Genomic DNA, 14,668 nt, shown 5'->3' on the forward strand with positions numbered 1-14,668 from the left:
GAGTTCGGACGTCTCCTTTACCTTGGATTAACTGGATTTGACCTAGTCTTATCCCTAAGAAAATTTCGATTATGATGTAGAAGGCTATTAATAATTGCTTGAGTGTGGATGAGAAGATTAAAATAGCTGGTATTCCGATGGCTTCTAAATGTAATTGTTGTTGTTCTGGTCATACTGAGGATCTTAATCACATTATTTGTAATGGTGACTTTGGTAGGCAAATTTGGAGGTTGGCCTCAGTTCAATTAGATGTTTATATGGGTATTTTCCATACCTGGCAAGAGCAAGTTAATTTCTGATTTCGTCGTGCTGGTAAGTCGTCTTAGATTCATACTATTTTTGGACTTATCTTGTCCATCATCTCTTGGGAACTTTGGGAACGAAGATGTAGAGCTAGGTATGATGGCAAGATGGACTCGGTTCAATCGGTTTGGCATGATATCAAGTCATGGATTCGTCGACTCATGCAATTAGAGTTAGAGTCTTTAAAAATCCTCAAACATGATATTGTGATCTTGGACAGGCTGGATATTCCGATTTTAGTTCCTAAAGATAAGAAAGTTTCAGTGGTTAAGTGGATTCCTCCCACTTATAATAGGGTGAAACTTAATACGGATGGTAGCTATTTGGGTAATTCTAGGCTTGCTGGTGCTAGAGGTTTCATTCGTAATGCTGGTGGTCAAATGTGCACAACTTACTATGTTTTTTTTAGGTGGGGGATCTAATAACTTTGCAGAATTGAGGGGTTTGTTGGAAGGAGCTAGAAGGTGTTGTCATCTTGGTTTTTATCATGTGGAAATTGAAATTGATTCTCAAATTCTTGTTAATTGGCTTAGAAAGGGTGAGTGTAATATTTGGTATCTCAATAATTATTAGAATGAGCTTAAACTTTTTCTGGATCAATTGGAATATAGAGTAAAGCATATTTTTTGTGAGGGGCAATGCTGTTGCAGATTTGCTTACAAAACAAGGAGCGGGGGGATTAACTCTAGATTGGATTGGTGACCGGGTTCCGTTGGTCAATAATTTAAGAGGCCTTCTTCACATGAATAAAATTAGTCTTTTTTACTTGAGGTTTTTCTCACGAGGTATGTATTAATTTGCCGTTGTTTATTTCTTATCTTTTTATATGTTCGCGCAGATTTTTTTTCTTGCATGGAGTTGACTTGATCTTATTTTCTTGTATTATTTGTGGTTATTGTATTGTGGTTCTTAAGAAAATTTTTGAAGTTTGAGTTTTGATCTTTTTTAATATTTGTAATTTTTAGGTCTCGAGTTATAACTATAGTTTTTTTTTATTATAAATGAAGATTATCAATAAAATTAAAATAACATCTTTTTTAAAAATATATATAAAAAACACTAAAAATAAACCAAAAAAACACATACAATTCTTAAAAAACCAACAACCGTGTAAAATAAAAACCTGCACTTTCTTTTTCTCAAATATGGCAAACCGCCCTTATCATTGAGGATGGTCTAAAGCTGGATAAGAGAAGAAAGGACGGTTCGAGCAATATTCCGCTGGTCCAAATCATTTGGGCAAGACCGGGTCGTCGTTAGTCAAATGCATGCTTTTGTCAGAGACCGAGTCGAATTCAAAAGATAAAGACAACAAATTGTCTCTAATCCATAGTGGGAACGTTAAAAAAGTTAGAATAATAATCTTTCGTAATATATATATATATATAAAATAAGTACGGGACTTTTTAATCCAATCCAATTGGTCCATCGTGACCTTTCTTCAAATCATGATTTGGACAGCCCAGAATTTTAATCTCTAATCTTACAAAGACCATATATGTCAATTCTTATATTATTTTTTAAAGATGTTTACAGAGCCGACACATTACAAAGACCAAATGTTAACTTTTTGACATCTGAGCCTGCTCTTGGAAATTGTGTGGCACCAGAAGCTGCCAGCGTACTTGCCGATCATGTTGAGCACTAATGAATGCTTTGGAGGAAATTTGTGACTTTAATTCCAGAGAGACCTACCTGGAGAGATTAAACTACTTTTAACCTTTTTTTTTTGAGAAATACTTTTAATCCTTTGGACACGTGACTGTGCTGCACTTTACCAGCAAACTATACTTTTATGCGAAATGATTTGAAGAAGTTACACTTATTTTGTATCTAATATTATTTATTTATTTATTTAATAATTAAAAATTTAAATAATTTTTTTCATAATTTGTTATTTTTTAAAATGTTTAAATGCACTTAAAAAATATTTGAAGAAAATTGAAAAAAAAAATATATATATATACTATTCGATTGAAAAAATGTGTAAAATTTTCGATGCCTATAGTACCACTTCACTTTTATTGGTGCTCAACATGACATGGTTAGAAAACAAGATTCGCGTTGCTAAATTCATATGGTTGAAACTATTGGATGAACGGAACTACCAGCAACAGGCAGGGGCCCAACATGAAGTCAGGAAGTGTTGCAGCATTGTATAACGTTCTCGAGTGTGAAGAACAGTACGTCAACTTTCATATCATAGTATTTGCCACTATTTTAAGATGTTGTCTCTTCAAAAAGTTTCGTGGCGGCTTATGCTTTTGTTTTTTTTGTTTTTTTGAGTTTTGAATATTGTTTCGAGTTTTCCTTTCACAGATTGCACGCTGCATTGTTACAAAGTTCCAACTTCTTGCTTGCAATTTGTCATTGTTTTTTCCTAATTCAGATTTTTCCGTTGGCGACGTGGCGTTTATGAGTGCTATTTTTGTTATGGCTTTTACTGGGTGCCCCAGATGCGGATTGTAATACAGAGTTAATATAAAGTTTCTTGATGAAATACATCTCTTAAGTGATAACCAAACATCCTGTAAAATGATTAAAACAAACATTTTCTGACGAAACAAACAGAGCGTAATGTACTACAATAAAGGGTATACGTTAACTACCAGAAATACAACAGAGGAAGCTGATGATTAATTAGCTTGTCTTCCATCCATTATTCCATTCCTTCATTTCGTATGTGCTCGTTGTTTGGAATTTCAAAGGTTTCAAACTGTCTGTGGATCACCAGCACTTGCCTCTTGCTCTCCCGAGTTCGTGTTAAATTCTTGTTCTGCCGGGTGGAATAAGACGTGTAAGACCTTAACTAGCAGAATGGATAAAGGTTCGAATGCTCCAACGACTACACCAGGGAGCAACTAAAAAATCTGCTAATATGAGTTGTGTAATACCCCTATGAACTGAAGTGCACATGAAGATAAAATGAGCCATCCCAAGGAAGGAACCAGAATCAATAGCAGTAAACCATAGGCAAGGACACCCGACATGTATGTCACAAATAACCATAGCAGTAAACCAAGCCAGACCAAGTAGATCCCGACCAAATAACCATTAACCAGAAACGTACAAACCAACTCAAAAGGATTGAATTTGAGTGTGTGCGCGCGCGAGAGAGAGGTCAGAGAAGACAAATTTGAATCTTTTATCGAATTCCTCTCGATCATGCATTCATGCATGGGATGTTCTTCAAAAGCCAATATACAGCCTTTTTCCCAGATCGAACTCTACCTCATTACCCCTCAATTCGCCTTCAAATGAGTACAAAAAGAGAGAGAAGAAAAAGACATGGTGAAGGACATGACCGACTCATTTTAAAGCTTTGGAAGTCATGGCCAAAAGAGAAACATGTTTCGCAAAGATACTTGTCCCAAGTTACCAACCCTTGAATCCAATAATTTCCCAGATTGGTACCCTCCATTTCGCCTGTGGCCGTGTTTGGACCTGGCTTTGAGGACTTTTTCTTTGGATTGAGTTCTTTCCATTTTTTGGCTTAATTTTAGGGTCAATTTATATGGAGGTGATTGTGTGGAGTTAGGTAGTTTCCGGGAAATTTCCTTGCGTACGTCCTTATCGGACCTCGTCTCCGGGCTTGACTTTCCTTGTCTTCCATCTTCTTAAACAGCAATATGGACATTGGTCAATCTATTGTTAAATTTATAATTTGACTAAAATTAGGATTTTTGGCTAAAGTTAAAATTAATAGAAATATTAATTTATATTGGACTAGATATCTCAAAGGGTGGCACTACAGCTACGGCTCTCAGCTTTCGCTATGAGCTACCATTAGTCATTTTTAGTATATTTTATTTTTTTGCTTTTTTTTTTTTACATGTTTTCTAACACTTTTAAATATTTTTTAAAAAAAATTTACAATATCATTAAAAACCACTTCTTTAATCACGAAGTAAAAAAAAAAAAAAATTGTCAGCGGTAATTTTAATTATTCCATCCCAAAATCAAAATAATAATATAATATTATATATTTTAATAATAATTTTTTTTAATATATTGTAAATACACTCTATATATTAATTAACAATTTAATTTTTACTTAAAATTATTATTTTTTACTCAACCTAATTATCTAACAAATACATTTTAGAATATTTTACTCATAAGAATATGTTTAGAAGATGAATAATAACTGAGCCAATTTGAAAAAATATATAAAAATATTATAGCTCAAAACTCAAATCATTTTTTATTATTTCAATCAAGACTATTTTTGATATAATTAACTATAATATTTACACAAATATTATAATTTTGTGTAAATATTTACACTCTCTCTCACGTGGGTCATTTAGCTTTCTCGACGTCACTTGCCTTCAGTATTTTCTCGCAAAAGCCGTTCAGCTAGGACACTCTTCTTCTACTCTCACCCCTCTTTCGGATAAGAGATAGCCTACGCTTTCGTCTTTTATGTTACTTTTCTGTGTAGTTCTTAACATATAGGGTGCTATTACAACCATGTCCAGATAGAGAAGTCGGCTCTAGTTGCATCATCTATCACTTTTTGTTAAATAAAAAAAAGTAGTGTGCAGTACAGGCGTCGACTTGTAATGAAATATAAATTTTATTTACGTATAAATAAAGTCGCGTATTAATTTATTTATATTTAAAATTTAAAATAACATTATTTTTAATAAAATTTACCTTTTGACTAATCACATTTTATTAATACACTTATTAGTATACAGTTACGTTTGCAACTGATTTTTCTACGAAGTATATGACCGACCAAAGATGACAGATATACCTGGTAAGACGAACAACTGACAAAATGCTGTATACGTGAGAGGAATGAAAAGATTTCACACCGGCATACGACCAGCACCCCAGCCGTTTTGCTCCCCCGTGTCTTCTTGGGGGCTGGTTTTTGCTTGATGAAGTGAATGGGAAACTTGCTGGAGTGATTCGGGTCCATGTCCGCCCGTTTGCTCCATTGAGTTGCAACTGTAGTCAATATTTTGAGAGCTGGATTCTTCTGCTTGAGGAGGTGTATTGATGAAAACCTTTTGGAATAAGCCGTATAATTCCCATACGAATTGGATTGCAATGGAAACCAAAACAAGCCACCCAAAGGGAGGAAAGAGGATCAACAGTAAAAAAGCAGGGGCTAGTTCCTCCGAAGCATGATAAATTAACACAGCTAGATTGAAGTAGTGCGTGTTGGGAATTGATTGCGTCATCTCCCTCAGTGATCTAGCGTAAACACATTCGGTTATAACAAAAAACAAGATGATGGTCCCATGTGTATCGAATGGAGAAGCGCTTGAGTTATGGTACTTCAATGGGAGAAGGGCGAGCAGTACGGATACAATAAATTGGTAACTGGATTGGGCTTTGGTGGAGGAACCATGCCATTCTTTCTCCCTTGCAAAATGGGGGAAAAATATATAAATTAGAACTCTTGTTTTAGAGATGTAAATTCATTTTTATGGTTTTCAAACACTTTTATTTTTCAGATTTGAATTCATTTTTGCTTGTTTTAAACTTTAAAAGAGTATAAGCAACATTTATCGACGCAAATAAAAAATACAATTGGCCGAAAATAATCAAGTAAAAACTAAAGCAAATAATTATGTACTAACCCCTTGAAACGAAATTTTGCCTTGTTGTTCAGGTCCATTTTCTCCTCTATTATATATATACGCACACACTCCCTCCCTCTGTAATTGACAGCGAGAACTTGAAACTGAGCTCTTTCCCAAACTTTAGGTATTGCTTAACTGCCTTTGCTCTTCTGTTTTTATGCTTTTTGGGTTTAAATAGATGCTCGGTGGTCAAGGGGGTTCCTTCCAAGTCTTCAGGAATTGGTCGGTACCGTGATCACATCGCACGCAAATTTTGCTCCCGACACCTCGTTTTGCTAATAACCCCTCGTGGGTTCTTTTCTTTTTCCAAATTACCCCTGGTTTTCCAATGTCGGTTCTTTGGGATGACGATTATGACCCTCATTTTGCTAATAACCCCTCGTGTGGGTTCTTCTCTCTTTCCAAATTACCAATCGGTTTTGAACGTCGGTTCTGGGATGACGATTATGATCCTCATTTTGCTAATAACCGCTCGTGTGGGTTCTTCTCTCTTTCCAAAATACCCTTCGTTTTCCAACGTCAGTTCTTTTGCATGACGATTATGATCCTCATTTTGCTAATAACCCCTCGTGTGGGTTCTCTGGCTTTCCAAAGTATCCCTCGTTTTACAATGTCGGTTGCTAACAACCCCTTCATGGGCCATACCTCCCCGGCAGGGTCGCTTCTTTCTCAGCTTTGCAAATAGGAAAAATTTGGAGTTGTAAGCGATTCTATATATTAATTTACATATTCACCTAATGTGATTACTTAGAAAATTAAATTTTAATAAAAATAGTATTAATTTAAATTTTAAATATAAATGTAATAATATTAGTATGTAAATCGATACATAAATTCGTTTGTACATAACAAAACTGTTGTAAATAACACCTCGTTTCTCGAGTTCACTATGCTTATATTCTTTAGCTTTGATAATAACCAATTTTGACTTTATAGTGGTGGGATTTTGTTAACAAAAATTTTATGTACAGTAATTTGTACATATTCTTTTATGCATTCTATTAATATGATTGATTGCCTATTAAAATAAATTGATATAGCGAATTACATCTATATAGTACATAGAGAGTACGTAAATGTGATTGTATATAATATTACTCTTTTATTAATAAATTTTTCCTATTCAATAATCTTATATTATATATTTATTAAGTAAAAGAAAGTGTGTGGTATAGGTTGTTAAGTAAAATTTATTTTTGCTAAGGATATTTATATTCAACAGCTCTTCGTTACACATTTGTCGAATAGAATAACTCTTTTATTTTTATTTTTTTCTCAATAAGTTTGTGGTGTAGATTGTTCAATAAAATTTTTCTTTGTTAAGAGTTATTCTATTCACTAACCCAACACCACACACTTATTAAATAGAAGAACACTTTTATTTTATTTTCTTTAGCGGTAGGTAGTGTAGGCCAGTGAGTAAAATTTTTATTTGCTAATTCAATAGAAATTTTTTTACCTCCCGGCAATTTTGTAGCGGTTCCATTTGTTTGACTTATATAACCTTTGTAATTAATAAATTATCAGAATTTTCTTGTACTTGTCAAAATTTCGAAATCTCAGTTTTTGTTGAAGTTTTATTTTTTTCCAAAATGCTACTTTGACTAACAAAGTGTACCGAATAGCCATTAGCCAATAGGTGACCGACTGGGTTATTTTATTTTATTCTTTTGTTTTCTATGAATAAAAATTATTTTTAAATTGATTTTTCTTTATAAATTATTCAAAAAGTGAATTGAAGCTTTCCTCTTAATTTGGATTTAAAGATGAGATACAATAGTTTTAGATGAAAAATAAAAATTAAATAAAATATTATTAAAATATTAATTTTTAATATTATTATTTTAAAATTTAAAAAAATTGAATTAAGATTTAAAAAAATTAAATTATTTATTATATTTTGTTTAGATTTTTCTTGTTGCCTTATGCCTGTGAGCTTTGTTTGGGCTTCTCTTGTTGCCCTTATAGGCTTTTCAATGGCTAATGATTCTTTGGGCCGTGCTTTAGGTAATGTGGTTAGGCTCCAGGCCTATCCGGGCTCTGCCCAATATATTTAATGTTGGGCCGGAACTCTTCATATAGTGAGTGATTAGGCTAAACGGGTATTCACGAAACTTTCAACAATGAATATTCAAATAATCCAAGTAAAATGACTTGCAAAATCCTCATTTTGTAGGTTATAAGTTATCATTTTTTATTTTTTTTTATAAAATTATACCCCAAACAATCAAAATCAATAATTTACAACTCAAACTGCCATAATATTTGGAATGTCACTCATCACAGAATTAAATCTTGACTTAATTTTAGACTACATTTAAATGTTTAATTAATCTCAAATGATCGATAAATAATAATGTGACCTCAGTAACCAAACAATGCCTTAACCTCTTGATTTTGAGCAAGAGGCCTGTACTTAAAAGTGAGAAGTACAAGATTAAAAAATAAATAAAAAAAAGGGACCCATGCTACAATCTAGAACATTTCCTAGGAGTTCAAAAAACATATATTTCCTTATTGAATAAACCTACGGTGCCGTTTCAATGTGATCGATTTCATAAAAAAATATATTTTTTTTTAGTTAATGATTAAGGTAGTAATTGTCAATATATTAATTATTTTATTTTATTTTTAAAAATATTTAAATATATTAAAATATAAATTAAAAAATAAAAACTCTAAAATGCGCTGGCGGTATGGAAGAGCCGTGCTACTCATTCCCTTATTTGGTTTGGTACTCAACTTTGTCAAAGTCACATTAATATCACTACTTGTCCATTTCCATTGGGGATTCTTTGTAGATTCCTTCGAATCATCCTCTTCCCAGTTCCCAAATCTCTCTCTGCTTCACTACAGTTATCCAATCACAGCCATTCTCTCACCCACCCATCAAAGTGATAATTCACACCAATACGGCCCCACCCCACTGTACGGCCCCACCCCAATCGACTCTCGAGCTCACCGCTTTATCAGATTAGACAAACCTCCACCCAATCCCAATTTTCCGGTAACACTTGCTATTTGGTCATACGCAATATCACCTACTAATTCCGCACAAGAAAAGTCCTCTCTCTCTCTCTCTCTCTCTCTCTCTCTCTAAGCTGTGGTCTTAAGTATGACCAAATAGCAACCGAATATGCCCCGGAATTTTCTTACCTCAACGACTCGTTTATACCTTTTCTAACCGCCACTTCATCACGACAAGCATATGCTCCCATAATATTCTACAAATCATCTGGCTTATAAAAACCCGCCCTTTTCTTTTTCTTCTTCTCCTCACCTCATCGTGCTCTCTCTAGAACCCCATTGTGGATCTCGGACCTTGTTTATTTATTATTATTTACAAAGATTTTGAGTTAACCATGAAGTTTGGGAAACGGCTGAAACAACAAATGCAAGAAACGTTGCCGGGGTGGCGGGACAAATTCCTGTCGTACAAGGAGTTGAAGCAGCTTGTTCGGCAGATATCTTCGTCTCCGACGCAGTCGAATGGGTCGCTAGGGTACGGAAAGGCCGAAAAGGAGTTTGTGTACTTGCTGAACAATGAGATCGAGAAGTTCAACGCGTTCTTCATGGAGCAGGAAGAGGATTTCGTTATCCGGCATAAGGTAACGTGTTTTCTTCCTCAGGAGGCAGTTTGGGTTCAGAACTGTAAAACCACCAAACTAGTTTTGTTTGAATAGGTTAATGAATGGAAGTAAACCTAAACCGAGATTCAGTCTTCAGGGGCGTCATTACTTTCGATTTCACTATCTGTCTGGTTTTTTTTTCTTTTTTTCTTTTAATTTTTTTAATGTTGTTTTCCTTTGTTATATTTGTTGAAAAGAGTTGGCCGTGTCAACTCATATCAACTCGTGATTGACTCGGTTGGACACTGTTGGGTGGTAGGAATGTAAGAGTCACGGGTCAATTATTGGGAAGTTTAGTGCACGATTAACGTGGATCCCCGGCCGAGACGAGACCCACTTTCTTATCCCGTGATTGGATGATGGGAAAATGACACTCGTCGTTCTGATGGCCAGCAAAGTTAATTACTTGGAAAACTTTTCCAAGTATATATTTTTTCCAGCTTCTAATAGCATCGCACTTTTATGTCCTAGAACTTATGCATTGAGCTGGAACAAATTCAAGATTAGGGAATAATTGGAATGAAGATAATGGGGAATTAAAAAGTTATTCGGAAATAAAACGTGGAAATTTAGGTAATAAGTTATTAATAGTAGATAGAGTGATTCGTATACCTCCAAATGTGCTTGGCTTAAATCAATCACAACTCTTTATGCTAAAGGATAATGAATTTGTGTGTGACATACATATCATGTGGAAACAAAAGCGTTTCGCAGATAATTTGGATCCTTTCTTGAAAAAATAATATACGGCGGACAAAGGAATAAGCTTTCCTCTTTTATTTTCTTATTTTCTTTATTTATTTATCTTGATGTAAAGGTAGAATTTACATGCTATGATTCGATATGGTATAGAGGGTAATGAGGAATTTGGAATCATGCACAACTATGTGGAAACTCGACGGGGCTAATGATAATGTCGATTTATTACTCATGCTGAAGATTTTCTTTGATTGCTTGTCGTTTTCGCATAAGCTTATTGATTCAATAACCCATTTGCAAATTTTTTTAAATAAAAATGTTTGCATGTATGATAGCGTTGAGAAATTTTGACAGAGCTAATGAAAATGCATGACAAGTTTGTGACAAAGTAGAGAAATACCGTTTGATTTGAGTTTAAAAAAATATGATGGTGTGTACATTAATCATTTATTTACCCAAAAAAAAAAAACCGAGAACCTAAAATGAATTGGAATGTGAGAGAACATATTAGTTAATCCAGATTGAAATATGAAGTACTCGGGCGTAAATAAATTTCATAAAAGTAAACTCATAAATTAATCTGATTTTATATAATTCGTTAGATATACTTTAAAATAAAAATAATTTTACAATATGACCACATCAAACCACATACTTATTTTTATGAAATTCCTTTTTGTCCAAAACATTTCTCTTTGCATAAAAATATTACCGACATCTATTAAGCGGCTTTAGGTAAATTAATTGTAGGGATTTTAGAATGAGCTGCATGTATCAGGGGCCAGAACTTCTTTATCTTGCTTGTGTTTGTATTCACACTCAAATGGAAAAATATAGTTTAATCCTCTAACGCTAGAAAAGTTAAAAAGGAGCCGAATGAATTTGATCAATGTGTTTACGAATTCAGGAGTTGCAACAGAGGATCCAGAGGGTGGTTGATAAATGGGGACAGAATGGGAGTCAGGCTTCAGAGGCAAATTATAAAGATGAAATGGCAAAAATCAGGAAAGATATCGTTGATTTTCACGGTGAAATGGTGCTTTTAGTAAACTACAGCAACGTCAATTACACTGGTACTGATCATATCAGGCTAATTAAGCTCTCTTCCATTATTTTTTGGAACGAATTTTAAGCAAAGAAAGCCATCCCTTTTTGATCGGTTCTTTCTTTTATGTTATCGACATTTTCAGAAGCTTGAACAACTACTCAAAGTTCAAAGGTCTGGCACCCACTGAAAAATGTTGTTAATGAGAGAGATTAAAATCAGAATCAGAATTGTAATTAATAATAAAAGTTTGCGTTTTGTAGGGCTGGCCAAGATATTAAAGAAGTATGACAAGCGAACAGGAGGCCTTCTGCGTTTGCCATTCATTCAGAAGGTATTGCAGCAGCCATTTTTCACAACAGATCTTATTTCGAAACTGGTGAAGGAATGCGAAAGCACCATAGAAGCAGTATTCCCAGCTGAGGATGGAAAGAAAACTAAAGAACCAAAACAAACCATAACAGTTGCTGAAGAAGGAATTTTCAGGAACACTGTTGCAGCCTTGCAGACAATGCAAGACATCAGAAGGGGAAGCTCTACTTATGGTCACTTCTCTCTGCCTCCTCTGAACTTGCCGGACTCCGACCTCACTCAATCAATCCAACTCAACTCTCCTATACCCATTATCTAATAAGAGATGAAATCTATCAAACTACAACAGTTATATATATATATATATATATGTATATGTATATGTGTGTGTGTACATATAACACGTTGGCTAATAACTTCATACTTCCTAGTGTGTTTTTGGGGCTTAGGAGAGAGAAAAAACTTTATTTTTGGGAATACATGCTGTAGTAGGGATTAGTAAATGTCCTTTTGAACGGTAAACGGATTAGTAAATTTGATGCCAAGTGTTCGGTACATCAAGTTCAGAAATTGTTCTGATGGCGTTGATATGTAATTTAGAATATATATATCTCGGAAGCGTACTGTGTTAGATTTTCTCCCCATGGCTGTGGAATAATATACACTTTCATTATTATCCAGTCATCCAGAGCAAATACTTATTCAGAAAGATTATTAGCTATGCCATTAAGAAAATCCGTTGACATCACTTACGGCCAATCTTGTACGACAAAGGCTTGTTAATTGGTCCATGTTCAATGCAGCCATTTGATTTCAATGTATGCTTGGAGAGTTACCAATGATTATGGTTATGTATTTTGCCAAAAAGAATACTGGTTATTCATTCTGCATCTTCAGATTGTCATACATTAGGGCATAAGCCCATGCTTGTTTATTTTTTGCATGTCATTTTTTGGCCATAGGAGACTTGCCTTTTGTACGTTCTTTCTCTCTCTCTCAAGGTGACTCTAACCCGTGTGTTTGCAACGTGTTTCGTACCCCAGCTGGTTTCTCCTACCAATGCAACGGACCTGCAAGACACTTGAAGGTAAGGGCTTGGGGTGTGTGACAACTCCGATGTCTAAGTTAGCGTATAATGTGAAGGTGTCGTGCGGAAAGGAGAGAACTCACAGAGCTTTACTAAAGATCAAAACCCAAGAAGAAGATCCCTTACCTAAGCCTGGAGTTGGGTTTATATGCCCGAACACTTCTTAATTGGTCCATGTTCAATGCAGCTATTTGATCGCAATGTCTGCATGGAGAGTTACATATGATGCTGGTTATGTGTTTTGCAAAAAAGTGTTGCGCCTCCGACCTGTCCAAAAATCACACAAGACGATATTTAAGTGGTTCAGCAAATTACCTACGTCCACTCGAGCCTCTTTTATAGAATTTGTACGAAATTTACAAAAACTCTACAAATTTCTATCTCTCTCACGTACCCTCTTTCTCTGTAATTTCCCCCACTCCACTGCCACTGCCGCACCTTTCACAATTGAGCTCTCTTCTATTTATAGGAGAGAGTAACCTACAACTTACGATTTCGATGTAGCCACTTCTGACTTTGCTGGAGGGTAGGTGGCCTAATAGAGTTAAGAAAGAAATGGTGCCTAATATGCCAAATTTGATAACGGTGCATGTGCAGCAGCTATACATCACTTGCATTCACACTTGGGTTGACTCAACAATCACCCACTCCACCCAAGTGTGCCACACCAGGCTGCTTGCAAACTGATTCATTTCTCAAATGAATGCACCTCTTTCTTTGACATGAGAGATTTCTGCTACCAAATACATCTGCAGGTACGTCTTCAAATGGATATCCAGATGCCTCTCCAAATGCATCTTCAAATGCATTAGCATTGTCTACATCCATAGAGCTTGCAAGGGATTTTCTTCAGAGGAGATTTACAAGTGCTCAACTGCACAATCTCAACTCTCTAGGATTCTTCTCTTGCTCGAGTCCATGAGTCTGCACTCATGTACACCTTGAGCAAACTGAGTTTTGCTTGAACCATAGTCGAGCAAACAATCCACCTGGTGCCTTTGCAACTTTCAAACCAGACTCAATAATCCTACAATCACACCAATCTCCAACCTGGAGACTGGTTCTTCAACATGCTAACCTCTATCTCCAACATGATCCCTTATCATCTTTATAATTTTACAGCTCATGTCTTCAAGTCAGAAGACTAACTAAAGTGATGCATAACTTTAGTTCATCACGTATAGTGCCCTTAATCAACACATCTATATAGGGCAACACATCTCCCACTGCACTTGGAATCAATGGTCTCGCACAGACCTTGACACATATCAGAGAACATGTTGCTGAGGTCTCCATCTCTGATCTGGGTGACTGACTCCTCATCCTGCTGCTAACATATCTTGTCTTCAGTCGATGTGCCCATCTTGTGTGCAGTTTCTGTTAACTTCAACTTGCATAATCTCCATTCTTGCAAGATTTTTCTTCATATCGTAGTTCACTACCTTCATTCAGCAAGATATAGTTTAAGGTAATAACCACCATGGAGGTCTGATCGTCTTGACAGTCATGCAATCATCAACTTTATGTATAGATGTCCTTGGAACATCTGACGTTTTGTTTCAATCTCTCACAACTTTGCTTCATGTCGTGGTTTAGGGAGATTTCTTCAGGTTTAGATGAGGAAAAGTAAAACTGAGTTCCTTTTACTTCCTCATCTAATTCACACGACCATTACCACGAGCCAAGACCAATGAATCATTTGTGACCTTCCATGTCTTTTTAAGAAAACACTACTGAATGACTGTTGTCTTCAAGCTGTCTTTAACAGCATTGTGCACTGCAAACCTCCTTATCTAGGATAAGATCTCTTACATTAAGAAATTTCAACATCATCTTCTTTGCAAAATCACTCATAGCCATTCTCATGACTTCCCAACTTTTTGACCACAACGCCAAATACTATTGGGCAACAATAGTACCTTCTGCCTTTCTGAAGTTGAACTATTTCTTCATCTGCACTTTGTTATTTGTAACTGACTTTTCAAAGAAAACC

The 14,668-nt window shown here is 35.2% G+C and overlaps 1 protein-coding gene across 1 annotated transcript; it reads left to right on the plus strand.

Annotated features, from left to right (window-relative positions):
* The first annotated feature begins 8,919 nt into the window (after positions 1–8,919).
* On the plus strand, positions 8,920–12,266 carry LOC122291442 (SPX domain-containing protein 3-like). The gene is made up of 3 exons (XM_043099160.1): positions 8,920–9,511; positions 11,139–11,304; positions 11,540–12,266. The coding sequence occupies exons 1-3, from the start codon at positions 9,266–9,268 to the stop codon at positions 11,905–11,907; spliced, it is 780 nt and encodes a 259-aa protein (XP_042955094.1). The 5' UTR covers positions 8,920–9,265; the 3' UTR covers positions 11,908–12,266.
* Positions 12,267–14,668: the final 2,402 nt, after the last annotated feature.

Source organism: Carya illinoinensis, chromosome 13 (assembly GCF_018687715.1).
Source record: "Carya illinoinensis cultivar Pawnee chromosome 13, C.illinoinensisPawnee_v1, whole genome shotgun sequence".
NCBI lineage: Eukaryota > Viridiplantae > Streptophyta > Magnoliopsida > Fagales > Juglandaceae > Carya > Carya illinoinensis.

Excerpts from the sequence above, each read along its gene's own strand:
- LOC122291442 (XM_043099160.1), top strand. The coding sequence starts at position 9,266 with ATGAAGTTTGGGAAACGGCTGAAACAACAAATGCAAGAAACGTTGCCG. Across the intron at positions 9,512-11,138 it reads ATTTCGTTATCCGGCATAAG|GAGTTGCAACAGAGGATCCA; the intron begins GTAACGTGTTTT and ends TTACGAATTCAG. Across the intron at positions 11,305-11,539 it reads CAGCAACGTCAATTACACTG|GGCTGGCCAAGATATTAAAG; the intron begins GTACTGATCATA and ends TGCGTTTTGTAG.